The sequence below is a fragment of the Bos grunniens genome, chromosome 5, assembly GCF_055505025.1.
Source record: "Bos grunniens cultivar Pamir isolate PY7600 chromosome 5, Bosgru_T2T1.0, whole genome shotgun sequence".
In the NCBI taxonomy this organism is placed as follows: domain Eukaryota; kingdom Metazoa; phylum Chordata; class Mammalia; order Artiodactyla; family Bovidae; genus Bos; species Bos grunniens.
Window position 1 is genome coordinate 84898879 of NC_141169.1, and position 25303 is coordinate 84924181.

At 38.3% G+C, this 25303-nt stretch overlaps 1 protein-coding gene across 20 annotated transcripts in view; it reads right to left on the bottom strand.

Moving 5' to 3' along the window:
• Nucleotides 1–1283: 1283 nt before the first annotated feature.
• Nucleotides 1284–25303, bottom strand: part of RASSF8 (Ras association domain family member 8) — a 134824-nt gene continuing 110804 nt past the window's right edge. For all 20 annotated transcript variants that reach the window (XM_086401680.1, XM_086401673.1, XM_086401668.1 and 17 more), the window contains 4 exons: nt 19467–19672; nt 5114–6003; nt 2356–2500; nt 1284–1741 (listed from right to left, as the gene is read on the bottom strand). In XM_086401680.1, coding sequence (XP_086257806.1) covers nt 1620–1741; nt 2356–2500; nt 5114–6003; nt 19467–19569 — 1260 coding nt within the window. In that variant the 5' untranslated portion in view covers nt 19570–19672 and the 3' untranslated portion in view covers nt 1284–1619. The remainder of the gene's footprint in view (nt 1742–2355; nt 2501–5113; nt 6004–19466; nt 19673–25303) is intronic.

Here is a 25303-nt window from a genome sequence, read left to right on the forward strand (position 1 = left end):
TATCTTTAGTTGAGGTCTGCCATTTAGCTGGACTAGAAAAGGCAATTATGCATTATTACTTTCAGTTCAGAAGCTTCTATATATTGTCATAGCCATTCTTAAAAATTTTCACTGGAAACCTAAATATAGCAGCATTCTTAGCATTCATTAAACCAAAAATAAGTCAAATATGTTTAAAACATCCAAAGTTGCCCTCATGCATAGCGTATAACTTACATCTTTTTATTGTTACCATGGCATTAATATACTAACCCACTGTTATTCTGTTGCATGTCCATAATACAGACAATATGTTTTCCTCAGAATTAAAAACTATTTTAAATTTTAGAATAAAGTCTAAATTATATTGTACCAAATTCTGATCAGAGGGAATGTAAAAATGGCTAGGTATCTGACCACATCCATCCAGATAATCTGGTGCATCTCAGTTAGGTCAGTACTCATGGGAAGGGTGTTGACTCATTTTTGGTTTTATAAATAAGAAAATATATGCACAAAGGGAGCTTCATGTCCTGTAAAAGTCGAACTGAAAATTAATGAAAACGAACACTGAATTTAACTTTATTTCCTTAGTAAAAAGTACCTAACTCCAATCTACTTTCTGTCTAAATGACTGGAGAAATTGCAACCGTTTATAATGTACACAGTAAATTATGTGCAAGCAATAACTTATCCAGGGTGCTTTCAGCAATAGACCATACATACAAAGTGGGTTATTTTAAAAAATATATCACTTAAAGCAACCTTCCTGAAAATATCCTCAGACATCTCTAATGTGTCTATTATGGCAACTCTGAGGATCCATGAGACTAAAATAAAAGGCAGGGCAGAAACAAAACACCTCATGTTATGGGAAACCCCATGCCTGTTTGGAGAGATATTCAACAAGTATATTTTTATTCAACAGTGTCTGAAGCACTGCAAACATTTTAAACATATATATAAAATTTACTTCATGAAAATATTTCCATTTTTGTATGCGGTCATTCCTATGCTGGAAATACTGTAAAGGAAAGATTAAACTTCAGATTAAAAAGAAAACCTGAATTCTCTCACCTAATTAAGCAGTGGCTAGGATGGGTTCACAATGGCAGAGCATCCTATGACACTTGTGGAGCTGTAAATCAGCAATGCGTGGAGTCTGGCGACATGCACACAAAGTCATTATCACACGGTATATAATGTAATTCAGTCACAGGATAAGTATTAATAAAAAATATTAAAACATCAACATTCACTCATTAATTGATTACATGGAATAAATAAACTAAGTCAGTCACATATTTCTCTTCACTCTTAAGTCACGGTTTTATTTATGTATGCACACTGTATAATACTTTCCTAATGCTCTCAAAATGCTACAAATAAAAATGAAGGCTTGGCATTACAGCTGCTGGACAAAAACGTCAACACTGTGGATGTGTGAAAACACAGTTTCTTTGTTCTTTAGCATCAGTGCACAGGGTATGGCTCCAAGTGGTATGCAACTTAGGACAGAAAAAAGATACGGTGGCTTGTGAAACAGATCCTCTGTTCATCATTGGCACAAAATCAAAGGAGGAATAATCTTCACCGTCCTTGGTACCTTTACTGGATCTCCACCCTGAAGACAGGTAATGTTATACATATATGCCTTCAGGATTAAAACCAGATGAGATAGGATTCTGTAGAATACGCAGGTTACTGGGGAGCTGCCGAGAGGAGCCAGGCCGCTTCAGAGACCCGGACTGGAATGGTGCCTCTAAACAAGAAACAGAGAAAATCGTTTGATGTTTGCACCAGTGACCTGGATATGAGAAATTAGAACTCTCCCTGTTCTCAAGAACCAAGTGATACAGAGTAATGACTGCACCCCCATAGGTTCTAGGTGAGAGGACAGGCTGAGTCTGCTTGACCCTCTCAGTTGATAAAATAGTTTCCAGTCATCTGAGGAGTTCATGATCTTTTGAAAACGGTGAGCACTGTGCCTCTCTTTCTGGGTTGCTCATATCATATGCATAGGCAGATTTAGAACTGTCTTTTAAATACCAGCACAAATTAATAACAAAGACTTCTAGGAGAGGAAGAAGGGGCCTTAGGAACAGAGAGAAGTTACCACTCAATTTAATAGACCATGGCTCACACATATTTCAGGAAAAGTTTGCAAGGAAACAGTTTAAAATTAATGACAGGATATCTACCCATCTAAGTAAATAAATAACATAAATATTATTGATTCTTCCCAGAAAAAATTTTCTTTAAGTGACCCAAGAATCAGCTTTGAGTAGTAGGAGAATGTTGCAACCAAATGTAAGCAGTTTATTCAAAGTTAACAGTGAACATCAAGTTTTGAAAAAATAGTTTCTCAAATCTTACCCCTTTCTATGTCTGCATGCAAGGCCTCCACTTCAATGGGTTCCGCTGGCAGAACGGTGACTTTCGTCCCTGTCTGCTGGATAAACTGCTGGAGGTTGACTTGCCGCAGCTCTTTGGTCAACTGCTCCAATTCTTGTTCTTTGTCCTAGACGGAAGTTAAATTTTTTCTAAAATTTGAGGATTCACTATTGGCCAGCTACAGACATCCTGGTCACTGTCTACCTGCTACAGGCTTAAATGTGGGATGCTCACTTTCACAAGAGTGCTTGTAACAAACCCGGTTTATATTGACATACTGGGCCGAGGAGGTCAAGCTCACTCTGTGGCATGGGCCAAAAAATAGGCAAATAAAAGACAACAGCTTCTTCAGTTTGTGCTTTTAAATGTCATGCCTTCCTCTGCTAGGAGTACACTATGGACCTGATGAAATAAATCTATGTCTACAGACTTTCATGAATAAAATACTGGATTCCATCTATCCCAGTGTTTACAGCAATCTTGCTAAGCTCTTCATAACTGTACTTCCCCATTATCTACTTCATAATAAGTGTTAGTCAATCAGTTGTGTCTGACTCTTTGTGACCCCATGGTGTGTAGCCCATCAGGCTCCTCTGTCCATGGAATTCTCGAGGCAAGAATACTGGAATGGGTTGCCATTTCCTTCTCCAGGGGATCTTCCTGACCCAGGTATTGAACCCAGGTCTCCACATTGCAGGCAGATTCTTTACCGACTGAGCCACAAGGGAAGCCCATCTACTTGATAATATACAGCAAAATTAATAGTCATTTGGTTCATGAGATTTGGGCTCCTTGTTTTTTTTTAAACTGTTTTTAAGTTTTCATGAAATGCTTTACTGAGATTTATGTTAGAGCACAAGGAAAGCAAGATTTCCACTATGGGGTTTTTAAATCCTTGACAAGCAGGTCTGTGAACTGAAGAGCTCTAAAGTAAGAAGAACAAGCTTGGATGGCCAGAAAGCTCCAAAAGCAAGGAGAGGCATTCTGTTATTCAAATGGACTTTCTTCTCTTTCTCTCTTAGGGCACTGTTAAGGAAAAGCAGCAGGGCCTCATCTAAGCTGGGTGAGTCTGAAGAACCAGTAAGGAGGGAAGAGAAAAGAGAAAGGAGTGGTTGTTTTTTGCTACTTTGAGTGTAGGGGGTACTTGGAGATATCTGAGTAATTTGATTCTCAGATACTTTTCACAGGAAGTGGGGTTTACTAATAACAATTTTCATAAATTAGTATGTAATATCAAGGCAATATTATTTCCAAATGTACCCTTAAGTGTCTAAATAAAGGGCTGACAGAGGATGAGAAGGTTGTATGGCATCACAGACTCAATGGATGTGAGTTTGAGCAAACTCCGGGAGATGGTGAAGGACAGGGAAGCCTGGTATGCTGCAGCCCATGGGGTTGCAAAAAAGTCGAACACGACTGAGCAACTGAACAGAACAGTACAATACTGACCAATCATAGGTTAACAACCTTCTATTACTGAGAAATTCCTGATTTTCCGAATTTTGGTGGTAGTTCTACCTCTTACCGTAATGAATTGCAGAGACAGGAAATCCTATCAGTTCTTCCTGAAACCTCAGCTTTCTCTGCTTGTGGAACTGTTCCTCCTCTAAAGCATCTCTTCTCAAACTCCAATGTGCACGGGTGCTATTTGGAGATGCTGTTACTAAACACAGTCTGAATTTCTAACCATTGTGCCCTGAAGCCTCACGGTTCACTCTCTGATCCATGATTATAGAGCTTCTAAGCCAGCACTGTCCAAAAAATGAGCCCCCGAACACATGTGCTACTGAGCACTTGAAAAGAGGCCAAATATGACTAAAACAGAAATTTAACTTTATTTAATATTTTTAAACAGCTTTACTGAATATTACTTAACTTCAGTTTAAATGTAAGTAGCCAGGGACTTCCCTGGCACCACAGTGGTTAAGTGTGACTTCTGTCCCTGGTATGCCTCCTGACCAAAACACTAAAAATAAATAAATAAATAAAACAGAAGCAATACTGTAACAAACTCAAAAAGGACTTTAAAAATGGTCCACATCCCCCCGCCAAAAAATCTTTAAAAAAATGTTAAGTAACCATTTTATAATCAATTGTGTCTCCTCATTTCAGCTGTTAGACACTGATACCTCTTTGCAACTCCCATAACATTTACCACCACATTGTCTTTCCAAGAATAGGCATCCAAGAAATATAAGCTGAGTGATCGTGGTCTGAGTGTGAAATATAAACGTTCCTGTATGTGCTTTAGAGATGGGAAAAAGTCAGGGAGGAACCTGCCCCTCTGGAGAGGAGAGAAGACGTGGTTAGTAACAAAGGAGAGGCGATTACATACGCAGACAGCTAGCCACACAGCCTTTGTGAACCACTTCTCGGTGATCTCTTTAGCTTTGGTTTCCCTACCGTTAAAAGGAGGAGGTCAGATTCACTACCTCCTCATTAGTGTCCACACCTGCTCTGAGGTTCTCATTGCCTGTCTCCAATTACCTAGTGCTGCCACTACCACAGTTAAGAAAGCTGCTCTCATGGAAAAGGACCTGTGGCTCCAGCTCTCATCTTTGGTTTAGTCTCCTATCTTAGCATTGTCATAAGTCACAGAAATTCTAAGAAACTTATAAACCAAGGTAGGTTTCTAACTCTAAATGTAAGGGAAAATGAATAATCATTAAAGAAGATGCCAAAAGATATTCTTTTAAACAGATTAAAAAAAAAACCATTCTTTTTATAAAAAGGTTCTTACCTGTAATCGTTTGGTGGCTTGGCCAAGAGATCTTTCCACAGCTTTAATACCATTTTCCAGCCTTAGACTCTGCTGGCCTTGAATGTCAATTTCCCCTCTGACCTTACCGATCTTGCCTTTAACCTCTTCTTCATTTACTTGTGCCTCTTGGACTTCCCGTTGCAATTTTTCTGCTTCAAGACCACTTTCCATAGTCTGAATTTGAGCCAAATAGTCCTTTAACTTGCTTTCACATTCTGTTATTTTCTGTCTTATTTCTTGAAGTTGATCTTTCAGCTGTTTTTCATTTTCCTGTTCAATCTGTAATTCATTTTCCCAAAACTCTTCCTCTTCAATTTCTACATCATTTCTTTTGATCTTTTGCTCCAGGCGGACTATCTCCTCTTCAAGGTTAGAATTATATTTTTGCTCCCAAAATCGTATTTCTATTTCATTTGATTCTAGCTCTTTCTCAATGGATTGGAGCTTCTCCGTCTGCAAACGGATCAGCTTCTTCAACTCATCTGCGGTTGTTTTGCAGTTATTCAGCACCTTTTGCTTAAATTCAGTTTCTTTACCTTTTCCAAAAATGTCCATTAATCCTTTGGCACCTCCTGTAAATGTTAATGATTTCCTTTTAGGTTCTCTCCTTTTGATTGTTTTGTCAATCTGAGGCCTCAGTTTAGCTAAGGGGGGCAAACTCTGCCTGTACAAAGTCCTTTCAGGAACTCGAGCCACACTGTCCGACGTGGGTCGCTCACTGAGAGATGGCCCTGTGCGACGTAAGATCAGCTGTACGTCGCTAGCATACTGCCCCCACTTGTTTAAGGATATGATAGGGTTTTCATGAGGTGCTAGGTGCCTTTCAGTATCTCTCCACTTTTCTATAAGCGTGTACCTTCCAGTTCGACCTAGATAAAAAAGACAAAAATAAATTTTCAAGATGAGATATGTAATAGCTAAAATAATGCCTCCAAACAGAGGACCTATTGGATAATTGTGTTTTCTCAGTAAGTATCACATTCCAGTCTATGATGCCTTTAAAAACTTCACTCGAAGATACTGAACTCCTTAAGATATGTAACACATAAAATATGGGATGTGAATTGCATATACCCTTCAGACTTGCTTTAGAAAATCATCTTTATACTTTAAACCTCAATGAGAATCTTAACCTATCTTCCTATCTGACTGCCCCGACCTCGTTTGGGGCAAGACCTCCTGTTGAAACTAAGGAGATCACTAGAGAGTTCTGCTGGAAGCCAGGACCTGGTTCCAGGAACCAGGAAGGACTTCAGAACTCGAGCAAATGTCTACTTGGTGAATCCCGCTAATTTCCCTGCACATCAGGACTTGGGAAGCTTGGGGCCCCTGTTTCTCCTCCTGAAGGGAGACATGGAGCCAATGGAGCACCTGCTACTCAGCTAACAGGCATTGGACAGGCCTTTCCTCTGCCCTCACCTTCCTGTACACCTGTGGCAAATAAAAAAAAAAATCACCTCAATGCAAACAACCCTTCAAAACAATTTCATATAAAAAGTGGGACCTGAAGAGAAGTCCTGTTCACTTTTGATAAATAATAACTTCAAAGAGTCTTTAAAAAAAAATTAACAAGGCAGAATGATACTATTAAAGAACAAAAATAGAATAAAATTATATTTATACTAAAATATACTGAATATAACAGTAATTATGGAAGATAAACATTCAGAAGACTTTCTGTCACTAGTTTGAATACACTTCCTAAATATTTCCATTTAAGATGTGTGGGTCAGATGGATATTAATTTGTGAAAAATGTCCATTAGACATCTGAAACTAATGTTATATATCAATGAAAGTGAAAGTTGCACAGTCATGTCTGACTCTTTACAAGCCCATCAACTGTAGCCTGCCAGGCTCCTCTGTCCATGGAATTCTCCAGGCCAGACTACTGGAGTGGGTAGCCATTCCTTTCTCCAGGGGAATGTTCCCAACCCAGGGATCGAACTCAGGTCTCCCTGAGCAACCGGGGAAGCCCCTACATATTAATGATATCTCAATTTTAAAAAGTATCCATTAATAGTTAATATTATTACCAGAAAACCTCACCCTGCCATCTAGCAATTATAATACCGGCATATACAGCTACAGATTTATTTTTTGTGTTTTCTTTTTTAATTTCATGAACTTCTGGACCAGTAGCAGTATTTCCTCAACTACTGGTCCAATAAATGGAAATCTGGATATGTCACATATGAACATCCACATATGCAATTCAAAAGCTGAAAAATGACATTGCTCTAAGTATATGTGTATGATCTTCTTTAAGGAAACCTGAATTTTGGATGCAGCTGAAAACTTGGAAGATTTGAAAGCAAACAGACTGGAGTTTTAATTTTGGGTAAATTACTGAATGGATGAGCAGCATTCCTTCACTTCTACAATGGAGAGGGCAGGAGCACCTCACAGGTTCTGACAGTCAGTGTGTGTGTCCAACTCTTTGCGACCCCATGGACTGCAGCCCGCCAGGTTCCTCTATCCATGGGATTTTCCAGGCAAGAATACTGGAGCAGGTTGCATTTCCTACTCCAGGGGACCTTCCCAACCCAGGGATCGAACCCACGTCTCTGTGCCTCCTGCACCGGCAGGCGGATTCTTTATCACTGGCGTCATTAGTTGTTACTATTATCGAAATACCTGGGCAAACAAGGAGACTGAAATGTCTTTGCACCCTGGATTTGGCTTTCTGGAATAAAAATGTTCTAAGATTTTCAGGTTAAAAATGACTGTAATTACCCACAGAAAAACCACATGACCAATCTTCAAGGTTACACTCGCCCCACATGCATGCACTGCTTCAAAGCGCACAGCACTGTGTGTTCCTGGCTCCGGTGTCTGTCAGCGACTCTTATTTAGGATCTCTCTCCTGCCACCTGGACCCCATGTCCTCACCAGTCTATACGAAGGGTTAGACAAGACCAGTAGAATGTTCTCTAATCCTACCAGGCCATGAAGCGTCTTTAAAAAGAAAACTGAATAATTACACTGTATGAACGAAATTAAAAAATTTAAGGCCTGTAACTGAGTCATAATTATATATAAAGCTGATTCTTCCAATGCTTAATGGTACTGCTACTCCATGAGAATGCCTTGGTAGATTATTTAATATTACTTTTACTGCCAGCTTTTCCTTTCTCTTAAATAATGCATATTTAGTGCAATTAGGCAAAAAAAAAAAAAAAAAAAAATCCAGCAACATAAAAAAGCTTTTTAAGAGGTAAATGAATTAATACTTTGATTTTATTATAGAAATTGGGTTTTAGATAGTTTATGTAAGAGTTAAATCCCATAATCATTGTTTTTAATACCTATTCTTGGCAAGGTCTTACAGAATCTGAATACTTCATTTAGACAGATTCCAATTCTTCCTGCAGAACTCCTTTTAGTGCAGTTTATTAAATGGATACATTTAGTTCTACCTTGTATACTATCTCAATGTAGCCTAAGACAAATAAAAAGGAATATCTATCTATCTGTGGCATTTGTAGTTTAAAGCTTTTGGCTACCTGGGTCTGAATGCTATAATCTGTAATGAAAAATAAAATACTGGCTACACTTTAGAAGAGTTGAAGCAATTGAGTATAATCCCAAGAATCATTAACTTCATATAATGAGGAAAATCACAAAGAGATTTTAGTGCATTAGGGGAATCTCATTGTATGAGTGACATCATTAAAAGGAGTAACAAATGACTTTTCACCTAATTTAAAGCGGAATACATGACTATGAAGTAATATGAAGTTTTAGAAATATATACCCAAATATATACTCAAATATTCAAATATGAGTCATCCAGAAGCATTATGCCCTTATTTCAACCATTTAAAAAGAGTGGCAACTATTGTTTTAGAAACAATTTTAGGAAATTTCTTAGAGACAAAAAGTAAAATCATTTAAAAGTGTCACATCTTATTATTTATTCAACAAATATACACTGAACAGACATTTATCAGAAATAGTGTCAGGCCATGAGAATATATTCAATTAAACACCCTGATTATAAATGCTCTGCAGAAATTTTAGTTTTAACTGACATTTGATTTTTTCTCCAGTATCAAATTCTCCTTACTCCAAATATGAATAATGTATGTTCTTCAAAAGAACATGACAGAGACCTAGTACTGATTTCTTATGAATTTAATGCTAACATATCCTCCTGTTTCTGGACATATTATAAGTAATTTCAGTTAACATCGGACTTATTCTATATCTGTAGTGAAAAATCTATGCTGTCTGACTCAGTTTTTCTGACAATACTTTGCCCCTTGAGTTATAAACATTTTGAAATTAGTTAGTGAACCTAATTAATTCATTCCGTAACGGTTTAGAATTCTTACAATAAACATTGCTCTGTAACAGAACTTATATTGTATCATATATATAAATACATACACACACACATATTCACATATGGTCTCTTCCCTGGTGGCTCAGGTGGTACAGAATCTGCCTGCAATGCTGGAGACCTGGGTTCAATCCCTGGGTTGGGAAGACCCTCTGGAGAAGGGAATGGCACCCCCATGGGATTTCCCAGGCAAGAAAACTGGAGTGGGTTGCTTCACAGAGGGATCTTCCTGACCCAGGAATCAAACCTGAGTCTCTTGCACTGGAAGGCGGATTATATACATATATATATAATATATATTATATAAATTCCCTAGTGATATATGCAAGTATTCTGCAAATTTGTCAGTCATTTTCTATAGGTCCTGCATGCAGCTATTAAGGTAACTTACCATAGAGTATTTCTTATGATGACAGTGACACAGTATAACCTGGCAGCTAGCTGTGCTTTCAACACATTGTTATTCATTCACAGTATATCTTTCCAGTGTGTTGATGAGACTATCACATAATCACAGAATTATTGCATATTAATTTAGGACTTACTTAGGGTTTTATTACAAACTTACTACCATTAAAAATAATGAACATTTATTGATTTCATAATGATTAACATTGAGTATGTCCCCTATATGCTAGGCTTTGTGTTGGTTACTTTACATAAATAGTATTAACCAAAATAACAGCTAACACATCAATATAAACCACTAAGTTTTGGGGGATTGTTTATTAATGCAGCGTAATCTTACCCATCCTGACTGATGCATGTTGTGAATTACATGTGTTCCCATTCGTTAAAATCTTTTAGGGATGTGGAAAATATAGAAGATACTTAGAATTATGGCTGATACACTATACTATTGCTATAAATATAAAAACTGTAAAAGATGATCTTGGTTATAAAAAAGCCATATATTTTACTACTAAGGATTTTTAGTTTTTGCTTCAATGTAATTCAGTCGGTAACTATATTTTCTAACAGTTGTCCACTGGGATTATAGAGGATATAAATAACGCAGTATAACAGTAGTTAACAGTGGGGTTCTTGAACCAGACTTCTGGTTTGATCCCAGGATGCTCCTTACCAGCTACTGGAGCTTGGGCAAGTCATTTAAGATCTCTGTGCCTTGCTCCATCACCTCCAAAACAGGGGTCAAACAGGGCTCTTCTCATAAGACTGTTGTGAGGATTAAATGATGTGGAAAATTTAATTCCCAATTCAGTAGTGAAAAGTGAGACTTTAACTATGAAGCTTTATGGAGAGTGAAATCTTTTTTTTAAAGCTCATCTGTAGGTACACAGAAAGCACTGCTTGTAATGTTTACTTCTAGGAAGCAAGGTCATGAGCGATTCTTTTACCTTCCCTGTGTTTTGCTAAATTTCAAAACAGTCTACAATAGATAGTGCCACTTTGTAAGCAGATACAAAATCAACCAATTCATAATTTTCTAGAATTGATCATTTATATATGAAATTAAGAGTTAAATGTGATACATTATTTTCTTGACCTTCTCAAGGATCATATAACCTTACGGATGAATAGGACATTAGGTGGTCACCAAGTTCAGTCTGTACTGTACAGTTCAGCCTGCACCAATTTCAACCAAGTTCACAGAGCCTTTAAAAAATTCATTCATTTATTCTCAAGTATGTATGAGTGTCTACTACATGGTTTTAAGCTATGGCAATAAGGAATAAGCAAACAGTGGCAGGCAATACACAGCACATGGATGAATGAATGCAGGTCTACTGTCTGTTAACCAACAGCTTTAAGGTCAGATATGCTAAAAATTAAGAATTTTTTGGATGACAGAAAGGTAGCAGAGTGCTATCCTGCAAGTCCACAGTCAAACATATTGAAAATTCTTAAGTAAAATATATCAATTTCATGCCAAATTGAATAAATATAGATTAAAAACAGCCTCAGCTTCATATCAAATCAGACCAGTTTTTACTCCCAAATGAGTTCAAGGTATACAGGTATGGCTAACAAACTAACTATGATTAAATTTTCGGGTTTCAGAATTTTTTAGGTTTCAAAAATGTGGATAATGGATTGTGGCCTATAGGTAATGTATCGGGGTACAACAGAGAAAAATAAGAGTACAGCAGATGGGGAGTATGCGCATGTGTGTGGCTATGTGTGCGCAGGTGTGCATGGATGGGCAATCAGGGAGGGGCTCCGGGATAAGATGGCATTTAAGAGACCTACTTCAAAGCTTTTGCATAGCAAATGAAACAGAAACAAAATGAAAAGCAACCCACAAATTGGGAGAATATATTTGCACATGATGTGACCGAGAAGGGATTAATTTCCAAAAGTTACAAACAGCTCATGATGCTTAACAGCATCAAAACAAACAACCCAGTCAACAAGCGGGCAGAAGATCTAAACAGACATTTCTCCAAAGAACATATACGATAGGTACATGAAAGGTGTTTCATATGGCTAATGATTAGAGAAATGCAAATCAAAACTACAAGGAGATATCACTTCACACCAGTCAGAATAACTATCATCAAAAAATCCACAAATAATAAATGATGGAGAGGTTGTAGAAAGAAGGGAACCCTCCCACCCTGTTGGGGGATATGTAAATTGGTACTCACACTCTGGAGAACAGTATGGAGATTCCTTAAAAAACTAAACAGAGAGCTACCATATGACCCTGCACTCCCACTCCTGGGCATATATCTGGAGAAAAACATGATCTAAAAGGATACATGCACCCCAGTGTTCACTGCCGCACTGTTTACATTAGCCAAGACAAGGAAGCAACCTAAATGTCCACTGACAGAGGAATGGATAAGGAAGATGTGGTACGTGTATATAATGGAATATTACTCAGCCATTAAAATGAAATAATGCCTCTTGCAGCAACATGGATATACTAGAGATTGCCATACTGAAAGAAGTAAGTCAGAGAAGGAGAAATATCCTATGACAACTCTTATACATAGAATCTAAAAAGAAATGATACAATTGTACATACTGTTATATTTAAAATGAATAACCAACAAGAACCTACTTACTGTATAGCTCAGGGAACTCTGCTCAATGTTATGTGGCAGCCTGGATGGGAGGGGAGCTTGGGGGAGAATGGATACATGTATACATTTGGCTGAGTCCCTTTGCTGTTCACCTGAAACTATTACAACATTGCTAATCAGCTGTGAAAGTGAAAGTCGCTCAGTTGTGTCCGACTCTTTGCAATCCCATGGAATTCTGCAGGCCAGAATACTGGAGTGGGTAGCCTTTCCCTCCTCTAGGGGATCTTCCCAACCCAGGGATCGAACTGGGTCTCCTGCATTGCAGGTGGATTCTTTACCAACTGAGCTATATTCCAATACAAAATAAAAAGTTAAAAGAAAAAGACCCAGTGCTAGCCAAAAATAAATAAGTAAATACAATTATTAAAAAATATTTTTAAAAAGATGACATTTAAGCAGTGAGCCAAGGAAGTGAATTTGGAAGATATCTGGGTGCACAGTATTCTCAGCAGGGAGAGGAACAGATACAAAGACTAAGGCAGAAATGTCTGATATATTTAAGAGGAAAGCAATCAACAGTGAGTGAGATTGTGGGCAGAGCAGGGATTCTTATAGGGTGCTGAAGACCAGTGCATGGACTTTAAATTTTTCTGAGTGAGTCTGGTGACTATTAAAGGGTTTTGAGCAGAACACTGATGATAATGTGCATTTTCAAAGTATTACTTTAAATAAATCTGTTGAGAATAGGCTGGAGGGGATCAGAATGATACAGGGAATGAGCTGGAAAGCCACTGCAAAAATCTGAGTGAGTCATGATGGTGGCTTATATCAAGCGTTAGTGGCTATGGGGAGGAGCAACATGATTCTGGATATACACTGAAGGTAGTGTGGGCAGGACTTGTTGATGGATTAGTTATAAGGTACTAGAGCAGGAAAAGAATCAAAGATTAATACAAATTTTATTTGTATTTATTTAATTAATACAAATTAAATACAAAATTTATTAATACAATTAATAAAAATTGTAATCAATACAATTAATACAAATAATCAAAGATAATACAAAGATTTTAGATCTAATCAATTAAAGTGTTACTGGTCTGCAATTCTGGGCTCAGCCCCTCGTCTCTGAGGTGTGGGTGGGGTCATTGTGACCTCAGCAATATGTGAACTGTGAACTACCATTTGTTCAAGCTGGTTTTAGAAAAGGCAGAGGAACCAGAGATCAAATTGCCAACATCCACTGGATCATTGAAAAAGCGAGAGTTCCAGAAAAACATCTATTTCTGCTTTATTGACTATGCCAAAGCCTTTGACTGTGTGGATCACAACAAACTGTGGAAAATTCTGAAAGAGATGGGAATACCAGACCACCTGATTTGCCTCTTGAGAAACCTGTATGCAGATCAGGAAGCAACAGTTAGAACTGGACATGGAACGACTGGTTCCAAATAGGAAAAGGAGTACGTCAAGGCTGTATATTGTCACCCTGCTTATTTAACTTCTATGCAGAGTACATCAAGAGAAATGCTGGGCTGGATGAAGCACAAGCTGGAATCAAGATTGCCAGGAGAAATATCAATCACCTCAGATATGCAGATGACACCACCCTTATGGCAGAAAGTGAAGAAGAACTAAAGCGCCTCTTGAAAGTGAAAGAGGAGAGTGAAAAAGCTGGCTTAAAGTCAACATTCAGAAAACTAAGATCATGGCATCCAGTCTGATAACTTCATGGGAAATAGATGGGGAAACAGTGGAAACAGTGGCAGATTTTATTTTGGGAGGCTCCAAAATTACTGCAGATGGTGACTGCAGCCATGAAATTAAAAGATGCTTATTCCTTAGAAGGAAAGTTATGACCAACCTAGACAGCATATTAAAAAGCAGAGACATTACTTTGTCAACAAAGGTCTGTCTAGTCAAGACTATGGTTTTTCCAGTAGTCATGTATGGATGTGAGAGTTGGACTATAAAGAAAGCTGAGCACAGAAGAATTGATGCTTTTGAACTGTGGTGTTGGAAAAGACTGTTGAGAGTCCCTTGGACAGCAAGGAGATCCAACCAGTCCATCCTAAAGGAGATCAGTCCTGGGTGTTCATTGGAAGGACTGATGTTGAAGCTGAAACTCCAATACTTTGGCCACCTGATGAAGAGCTGACTCATTTGAAAAGTCCCTGATGTTGGGAGAGATTGAAGGCAGGAGGAGAAGGGGACGACAGAGGATGAGATGGATGGCATCACCGACTCAATGGACATGGATTTGGGTAGGCTCTGGGAGTTGGTGATGGACAGGGAGGCCTTGTGTGCTCCAGTTCATGGGGTTGCAGAGTTGGATACAAATGAGCAACTAAACTGAACTGAGGAGGCCCTTGGGCTCCTTTGGCCCCACCACAGTGAAGGCAGGACCTGCAAGGCGAGGGAAGAAGTGAAGGTCATGAGGCAGGTCTGTGAGACCTTGTCCAGGGTTCTGCAGAGAGCCCCTTGATGGCCTTTGGGGCTCGGCCTGCAGTCTAAGGTGGGATGGGATGCAGGAGGGCCTGCCTGCTGATGCACATTTTGTCTTTACTTCTTCCTGTTTTTCTTTCTTCCCCTTGCTCTTCCTTTAATATTACAATTAAAATTTTTTATTTGGAAAAAAAAAAGCAAGCATCCTCATTTGTGGAGATAAGAAGGAAGAAATCTGAGGATGGGCAATAGATGGGACACAAAGCTTGGGTTTTGACATTTTTAGTCTAGATAGCAATTAGTCGTATTACTACAATAGCCAGTAGCCACTAGCCACATTTAAACTTTAATTAAACATTCAATTCCTCAGTTACACTAGCCACACTTCAAGTACGTAATAGCTGCATGTGGCTCAAGGCTACCGCACTGGACATGCAGGCACAGAACATCACCATCCTTGCAGAAAGGTCTAGGGGGCACCACTGTTCTAGAAACTCTTTTATCGAGCACCTGCTTCAGGAAAAGCAATGGTATAAGAACAAGCAGGACCTCCACACTTTGAAGGAACTTTCAGAGAAGAGAAATATTAACAAATAGTAAAACTAGAGTTCAGTATAAAATGTGTTTGTTTGAGAACTGATTCTGTTGGGACAAACTCTAAGAAATGTGGCTTCTTAGAACAGTCCATGCCACCTTGGGCCCCCAGCTCCAATCAACTTGTTTCTATTAAATGCTAGCTCTGTCTGGCCCACAAGAGCTTCCCTTGTGGCTCAGCTGGTAAAGAGTCTGCCTGCAATGCAGGAGACCTGGGTTCAGTCCCTGGGTTGGGAAGATCCCCTGGAGAAGGGAAAGGCTACCCACTCCAGTATTCTGGCCTGGAGAATCCCATGGACTGTATAGGCCAAGGGATCGCAAAGAGTCAGACATGGCTGAGGGACTTTCACTTTCACTGGCCCCAAATGAAAAAGATATGAGGACAAGAAGTGGGAACAGAGAAAAACTCTGAGTCTTCAGTACTTCCACTGGCACCAGGCAACAAAGCAGTAGGAATCAGAAAACCTTTCCCTTAGTCTCCTTGATTTCTTCCTCTTCTCTTCCTCTCTAATCTTTTGTAAGCTGTACTTTAAGTTCTAAGCTACTTGAGGGAGACGTATCTTCTTTTCATATTTTTTGTTTGTGATTTTATCAAAGCAAATGCATTTTCTCAACTATAACTTGAGACAGATGAGTTGTCAAAGGTTTTCTGTTTCATGTACAGTTTTAAGAAGCAGTTTGAATTCTGAAATAATGGCATTTCTGGGATAGTTTATGGGAAAACCAAGGTTGAATATTTATAATTGGGAATGTTTCAGAAAGCCCAGGGTGTACAGTGACCAAACACAGTGCACTCCTGCCGGGCAGTTTAATCACTTCACGCCAATTAAGTATGTCGTGGTTTCACTTTTAGTTACTGTCTTATAATTTCAGAAAGTGTTCGACTTCTACCACCCAAATATAACCTGTCAAATATCAGAGCAGAAAGGATTTTCATCTATACTAGTAGATAACATTTAAAATCTTTCATCAAGGGACTTCTCTGGTGGTCTAGTGGTTGGGAGTTTGCCTTCCAATGCAGGGGCCATGGGTTCGATCCCTGGTCAGGGAACTAGAAGCCCACATGCTACAGGGCCACTAAGCCCATGCATTCCAGCTATTGAAGCCTCGAACTTGGAGCCTGCGTGCTGCAAAGAAAGATCCTGCCTGCAGCAACCAAGAGCCGATGCAGCCAAATAAATATTTTAAAGGAATCTTTTATCAAATTATGGTTTGTCTTAAGCTCTTTTCTAACTTAATTTGATTGATCAGAATTAACAACATTGAGTCAGAAACTGTTAACTGTTATATATATTTGCTGATTGCCAACTGTGTACATGTTTTTATATCTTGATGGTTTCCTGAAAGCAATTTTAGCTATCCAGAAAAACTCAATAATCCCTAATCATATGTATAGTGCCCCTATATGAGGCAAATAAGTGGACTTAAACCCAAGACGCTATTCTATAGGTTGCTTCACTATAAATTTTTTAGAAACATCTGCAGTTTTGCTCAGTCCATATGCTGCTATTAGTGTAACTAAACTTTTACTATGTGAAGCCACAGAGATTTCTCCAGGTGTTTGTTATGGCAGAAATTTTCCTAATTAATAAGTCCTCTATTATTTTTTTTATAGTAGAAATAAGGTCAAAATACAGGAACATTTTCATTTAGTGTTTAGACTTGGAGTATCAATAACTCTCATGACAAGGGAGATAAATATCTAAGTGTGCATCAGAAGCATACTGAACATGAGGCTGAGAAAATCTCACGGTACAACAGAGGCGGGGATCAACAGTTGAATCATCTCTCAGGTGAATTCTAAATTCAATGAAGTATTTATGAATCAGAAAAAGGGTTGCTTAGCCAGGTATGGAAAAAAGCCTCTTGTACTCAAGTTGTCAACTTTTCAAAATAGTTCTGGCCTGAGTTACTGAGAAAGCAAAACTGGGGGATAGGTTCAGTTAAAGCTTCTTTTTAGCTTGTCCACAAACAAGTATCCTTTTTAGTCCAAACGGATAAACACACACCTGGTACATCTGGACAGTTTCACCTTGAAATTCTGTGTAGAGAACATGGTTACCAATTGAATAAAGGCAGCTTATAGTCTTCAACTACTCTGACTTTTCTAAAAACCGCTGCTGCTGCTAAGTCATGTCAGTCGTGTCCGACTCTGTGCGACCCCAGAGATGGCAGCCCACTGGGCTCCTGTCCCTGGGATTCTCCAGGCAAGAATACTGGAGTGGGTTGCCATTTCCCTCTCCAGTGCATGAAAGTGAAGTCACTTAGTCATGTCGACTCTTCTCGACCTCATGGACTGCAGCCTACTAGGCTCCTCCGTCCATGGGACTTCCCAGGCAAGAGTACTGGAGTGGGTTGCCACTGCCTTCTCCGTCTTGTTTTTTAACCACTGTCCATGGCTTGATTCTCAAATATAACAAAAGAAATTTAGATTTGATACTTGCTAATTCTAGTCTTCACTAAGAAAGATAATAAACCAACAATACTAAACATTTATTCCAAATAAATTATGTTTTTAAATTAGTTTTTTAAAGGGGGTGATAACTAAGTTGCAAAGAATATGAGATAAAATTAATACCTTAATTTCCTCCTCTCTAATAACTAAATTTATGTCTGCAAACATAACAGTAGTGTCAAATGTAAGAAAATTTCAAGGGATGTGAAAGCCAGCACTCTCAGCATTGTTTTAATATATGAGTGTGCTACACAGTGTTTCGGAGAAGGCAATGGCACCCCTCTCCAGTACTCTTGCCTGGAAAACCCCATGGACAGAGGAGCCTGGTAGGCTTGCAGTCCATGGGGTCGCTAAGGGTCGGACACGACTGAGCAACTTCACTTCACATTCAGTGTTTCAGGAAAAATCAAAAGGCGTCAGCATTAAAGGAAAGCCTCTGTCTTTGCACAGGGACACTGACAACTTCTAACAGTGCATCTGCCACAATGCTGGGCTGTAGTCACCTCTACCAGATGCAAAGGTGCCACAGTAACAGTGCCTTGTCTTCAGCCTGAGCTGGCTCGACATGCTTCCAATAAAGACTAGCATGACACCTAGCACGGCGCACAATGCAGGGGTTGGGGCACCAGCTCTTCACACAGCTGAAAATCTGCATGTAACTTACAGTCAGCTGGCCCCCTCTATTTGCAGATCCTCCACATGCATGGATTCAACTAACCCTGAATTGTGTAGTAGAGCAGGATTTACTACTGGGGAAAAAACCACATGTAAGTGGACCTCACAGTTAAAACCTGTGCTGTTCAAGGGTCAACTCTACATGTTTGCTAAATGATGGATTTAAGATGCAAATACAAACTTCAGCCCACATCACTGGCTTTACTGGTATAGGTGTTTATGTGCTCATCATGTTCCAAAAGGAATTACAGCAACTAAAATATATGCATAAAATATGATAAAGATGAATTGAGAATAAATAAGAAGAAAAGTTGCAGCATGGTAAGTGGATAAGATGGAGCCAGCAAGCATGGATTTGACAACTTCACCTTCCCTGTGTAAAATTTAAAAAGTGCATGTTATCTTCCTGTACTTTTTACAGGAAGAAATATGTCATTTAATTTGTTGTATTTTCTTTTCTAAAAGTATTCGGAATAATAAGTAAATTGGATTTTTCCTAATGAAGGGTCTGGGAACTTGAAATCCATGTTTTGGATCAAGAAAACATTTTCAGTTCCAGAAATTGTTGTTTAGGATAAACATCAGGAGAAGACAAGACAGTGCAGACTCTAGACTCAAGATAAGTGAAATCTAGGCGAGGCAGAGAAAAGTGTCTTCACAGATTGACCTGAGTGGGGCGTGGGGGACAGCAGTCAGTAAAAGTGCACCTGAGAGATGCATCATGGGACCAGAGGAACACAACCCACACGACTCCTGTATTCAAACAAACAAACAGAAACAGAGAGTACAGGTATAAAGTGTCTAGCTCAGACACCCCGAGTTCACTTACCTATTGCTTGAGCTAAGGCTATGACAACCTCCTGGCAAGTTGTGACCTCGGTGACCCCACAAACAATCCTCTGAACTCCGTCCACCCATACTTTAAGTTCCATGGTGCCCCAGCCAGTCACCCGAGGGCCCTGAGACTGGTCATCAAGCTGTCAGGTCATGTCTCTGGCCACGAAAACACGGAAAAGGCAGAGACTGTGTAGTCAGCTAAAAAGAGGAAAAAACAGTGTTAAGAAAACAAATCTTAACATTTCTTCTAATAAGTAAATGTTACCAAAACAAATTTTAATACAGCATAGTCCTACCACCGTTAATGGCCATGGGCTTACTTATTCACAGAACCTAACTGAATTGAGTAGTGTAAATACGACCACGGCCACCTTTCATGACATCTCATGGTACTACCATCTTCATGATTAGAATATTACTCATAACATAACATTACTCTCCACTGACTAAAGGAAATCGTATTTACTTGCCTAAGCCCTTTTGCTCAATTACAAACTATTAATTAAAAAAAATTTCATTAGGATAATTTCTGAGGTTAAAAAAAAGAAAAAAGTTTTTTCTGGTCATTTTAGAAATCATAATTGAACCAGCTTCTGTGGCCTTGCCAACATTTGTAAAGATATCTTCCTAAGGTTATGTAATCCTTTGACTGAAGCTTCCCGTGTATGAGCTACTTGCCCTCTTCCTATTTATTTAACAAGAGTTAGATAATTGCCTTAAATTAAAAAGTTATTCCAATAATGTAAACCTCAATCTTTTTGTTTTACTTGTTGCGCTTCCCCAGTGTTTGATATTTTATTTAGCTGCATAAATAAAGTGAGACAGAAAATTTTACATTCTCATACGGTCAAATCAAATGCCTTGATTTCTTCTACTGATTAGAAGTTATTACTACCCTACTAAAAATCAATCACATGCAATTCTTTTTCCTGTGGGTTTTTAAAAACTCAACTGTTCCTGTGTTTAATAAAAATCCTTAGTCAGTCTACAATTTGTTTGCCCATTGTCATCTTCCTATTTCTTTGCTGTTTTTAAAAAAGAATGTTAAAGTTTATGACATGTAATAAAGATTGATTTAATTAAAGAAAACATTTAAATTTGTTTAATGGTTTACAATGGCACTGGCATTTCAGGATTAATTACTTATCAAAAAACTTATTTAAAAAACAATACAACTTTTCCTACAAAATATTAACTTAGTCCTTGCACATTCTCTTATAGGACCTAAGACAGTTCTAGGTCACCTGGTCACCCGGGCAGAGTCAGAAACACGTGAAATGAAGGAGAATAAACCTAATTAGTTTTTCTAGAGAAGGTACAAAATATTTTCTGTCATCCTGAAAACAAGGGGAAGAAAGACTTGAGGTTCCCAGTATGCTGCTTCAGGTCTCTGACTCCACTGTAGCCAAGATGGCTTCACAAATCCTCTTTCTGCCCAGAGAAAGGGCCATTTGCCTGCAACAAGCTGATTCCCATATCTGTGTTCCCTCATTTACAAAGTAATGTAAGATGTTAAAATTTCTGGGGAAATAGGGTTCCAAAGCCAAGGAAATGTAAGAATTCCAGTAGATAAAGCCTGAAAAGTTCCTTTGCCGCTAGACTTCCTGGAACATTATATAAGCTGGTGTACATACCAGATTTCAAACAAGAGGTTTATATGCTACTCTTCCTAATCTATTTAGAGACCACTTATAGAAAGGAAACCTAAGAGTTCTGACTTAAATAAGATTGAGTTCCTTTTCTGGTAGGTACTCTATTTCCTAAAAATAGAATAGGGATTATTTGTTTTGGGATAAATTAAGATGAAAAGTAGTCAAACATTAATATATTGTATTACATTAATACATTTAAATTATTTTATTAAAAATAAAAAACAGCTGAATTTTTAAAGCTGAAATAAAACATATTTAATACATAGTCCCTTATGTTTCATTTAAAGATTAAACTTGGACCTAATTAAAAGCTTTTGCCCAGCAAAGGAAACCATCAACAAAACAAAAAGACAACTTACTGAATGAGAGAAAATATTTGCAAATAATATGGCTGGTAAAAGATTAATATCCAACATATATAAATAGTTCATACAACTCAACATTAAAAAAACAAACACTTCAATTTAAAAAAATAGGCATAAGAATTGAATAGACATTTTTCCAAAGAGGAAATGGAGATGTCCAATAGGCACATGAAAAGATGCTCAACATCACTAATCATTAGGAAAATGCTAATCAAAAATCACAAGAAGATACCACCTCACACCTGTCCGAAAGGCTATCATTAAAAAGAACACAAATGACAAATGTTGGCCAGGATGCAGAGAAAAGGGAAGCCTCACGCACTGTTGGTGGGAATGTAAACTGGTGCAGCTACTGTGGAAAAACAGTATGGAGGTTTCTCAAAAAAACTAAACAAAGAACTACTATACGACCCAGCAATTCCACTTCTGGGTATATATCTGAAAAAACCAAAAATGCTAATTTGAAAAGATACATGCACCCCAATGTATGTAGCAGATAGTCAAGATATGGAAGCAACCTAAGTGTCCATCAACAGATAAATGGATAAAGAAGATGTGGTGTATATATCCAACGAACTACTCAGCCATTAAAAATAATGAAATTCTGCCTTTTGCAGCAACATGGACAAACTCGCTATGCTAAGTGAAGTAAGTCAGAGAAAGACAAATACTATATATCACTTACATGTGGAATCTAAAAAAAAATACAATAAACTAGTGAATATGAAAAAAAAAGAGGAGATACCCAGAGAACACACTAGTGGTTACTAGACGTGGGGGACAATATAGATGGGGAGTGGCTGGTACAAACTATTGGACATAAGACAGGCTCAAGGATGTTGTACAACACTGGGAATATAGCCAATATTTTGCAATAATTGTAAATGGAAATAAAACTTTAAAGTATTAAAATTTTAAACATTATAAAAGTAAATAATTATTTTTAAAAAGATTAAACTTGGGAAAACTAACAAGAAAGACAGCAGATCTCATTAAAAGTCCTCCTCTCCCACCCCAGGAAGCTTGTTGTTTAGAAGAAACCTCTGAGGTTCATTATTAAGTTCCATAAAGGTTTTAGTATACCATCACATATTTTCCTTTCTGCATTATTATCTTTTCACCTTGAATTTTTAATCATTAACTGAATACAAATGAACATAAGACATATACATCTGTTAAATATCACAGAGTATAGTAACGTTGTGGGAAAACACAGAGCATAAATAATACTGCTTAATTAATATAAACTTCAGGGTATTTATCCTCTTGATCAGAGACGTCCTACCACAGTTCATCATTGCGAAGATCAGCATCTGCGTTTTTAACACTTTTAATAATATCTTTCAGATTCTTAAGAAGGGTAGGAAACACCCTTATGGATCAGATCAAAGAACCATGTGGTCCCAAATCCTGTTGCAGGAGGATCACTTTGCTTTTGTCAAGTTTGGAGCTATACTGACAATCATCCCTTCCTTTCCTTATGATCAGGGTTACTCATGAGAGTCATTTGAAAAATATCTTCCAAGCAGAAGCCCCAGGTACTCTCTTTTAAAAGCTGCAACCCTGTTCTTTCCTTTATACCCTCTGAGTCCAACTCTTAAGCTCTGCTCCCAGAACTAGACTAGAGGGGAAAATGGAAGTCCTACACTGTAGGTGCGTGTGGTGGATTGGTCATCATTGGAACTAAAAACTCAAGAAGCAGAAGGACCATAGCATCTTAATTGGAATCTGGAATACATTTTTTCCATGGAAACAGTGATGTAGGTAGAAGTAAGGTTCTACTGCAGAGTTGTTATTGTTTTCATTGTGAGGTTTTTATATTCAAACCACTATTATTTTAATAATTTTTATAATGAAGAACTAGGTTTATTCAGTAACTTGCAACTGGGGAGCAAGTATTCTTTCAGCTAAGAAGCATTTATTATCTTAAAAGTTGATTGGACCCATGTACTTACAGTCCACTAATCTATGACAAAGAAGGCAAGAATATACAATGGAGAAAAGACAGTCTCTTCAACAAGTAGTGTTGGGAAAGCCAGACAGCTACATATAAATCAAATAAATTAGAACATTCCCTTACACCATATACAAAACTACATTCAAAATGGTTTAATTATAAATTTAAGACATGACACCATTAAATTCCTAGGACAGAACATAAGCAAAACATTCTCTGGGACAAACTGTAGCAATGTTTTCTTAGATCAGTCTGCCAAGGCAAAAGAAATAAAAGCAAAAATAAGTGGGACCTAATCAAACTTAATGGGCTAGGTTTGTGGTTCACTCGTAAAGAACTCGCCTGCCAATGCAGGAGCTGTGGGTTCGATCCCTGGTCTGGGAAGATACCGCTGGAGAAGGAAATGGCAACGGCAACCTTACTCCAGTATTCTTGCCTAGAAAAACCTCATGGACAGAGGAGCCTGGTAGGCTACAGTCCCTGGGGTGTTAAGAGTAGGATGTGACTTAGTGACTGAACAACAATCAAACTTTAAAATTTCTGCACAGCAAAGGAAATCATCAACAGAACAAAAACACAACCTACAGATTGGTGGGAAATACTTGCAAACGATGCAATAGACAAGGGGTTAACTTCCAAAATGTACAAATAGCTTGTACAACTCAATATAAAAAATATGAACCCAATCAGAAAACGGGCAGAAGACCTAAACAGACATTTCTCCAAAGAAGACAAACAGCTGGCCAACAGGTAAGCAAAAAGATGCTCGACACTGCTGATTATTAGAGAAATGCAAATCAAAATCACAACAGGGTATCACCTCACATGGGTCAGAATAGCTATCATCATTCTATAAATAGTAAATGCTGGAGAGTGTGTGGAAAAAAGGGAACCTTCATACACTGTTGGTGTAGTAGCTGTAGTAGCAGTGTTAGTCTCTTAGTTGTGTCCGACTCTTTTGCGACCCCATGGACCACAGCCTGCCAGGCTTCTTTGTCCACGGAATTCTCCAGGCAAGATTACTGGAGTGGGTGACCATGCTCTTCCCCAGGGCATCTTCCTGACCAGGGCTGGTACTGGGTCTCCTGCACTGCAGGCAGGCTCTTTACCATCTGAGCCATGAGGGAAGTCTAACACTGCTGGGAATGTAAATTGGTGCAGTTACTATGGAAAATAATAGAGATTCCATAAAAAACCAGAGCTACCACTCCACTCCTGGGTATATATCTGGAAAAAAATGGACACTCTAATTTGAAAAGATATATATGTTTTCTTTGTATGTTCATACCCCCAAATGTTCACAGCAGCAGTACTTATAATAACCAATACATAGGAACAACCCAAATGGCCATCAACAGACAACTGGCTTAAGAAGATGTGATATACATATATACAGTAGCATATTACTCAGCCATAAACAAAAGGATGAAATATTGCCATTTGCAGCAACATAGATGGACCTGGAAAATATTATTCTTAGTGAAGTCAGACAAAGACAAATAATTGTATGGTATCACTTATATGTGGAATCTCAAAAATGATACAAATAAATCTGCATACAAAGTAGGAACTGACTTACAGACACAGAGAACAAACTTACGGTTACCGAAGAAGGGAGGGAGGGAGGGAGAAATTAGGAATATGGGATTAACAGATACAAACTGCTATAAATAAAATAGATAAGCAACAAGGATTTACTGTATAGAACAAGGAATTATATTCAGTATTTTGTAATGACCTATGTGTGTGTGCTAAGTCGTTTCAGTACCACCCTCTGGACCGTAGCCCACCAGGCTCCTCTGTCCATGGGATTCTCCAGGCAAGAATACTGGAGTGGGTTGCCATGCTCTCCTCC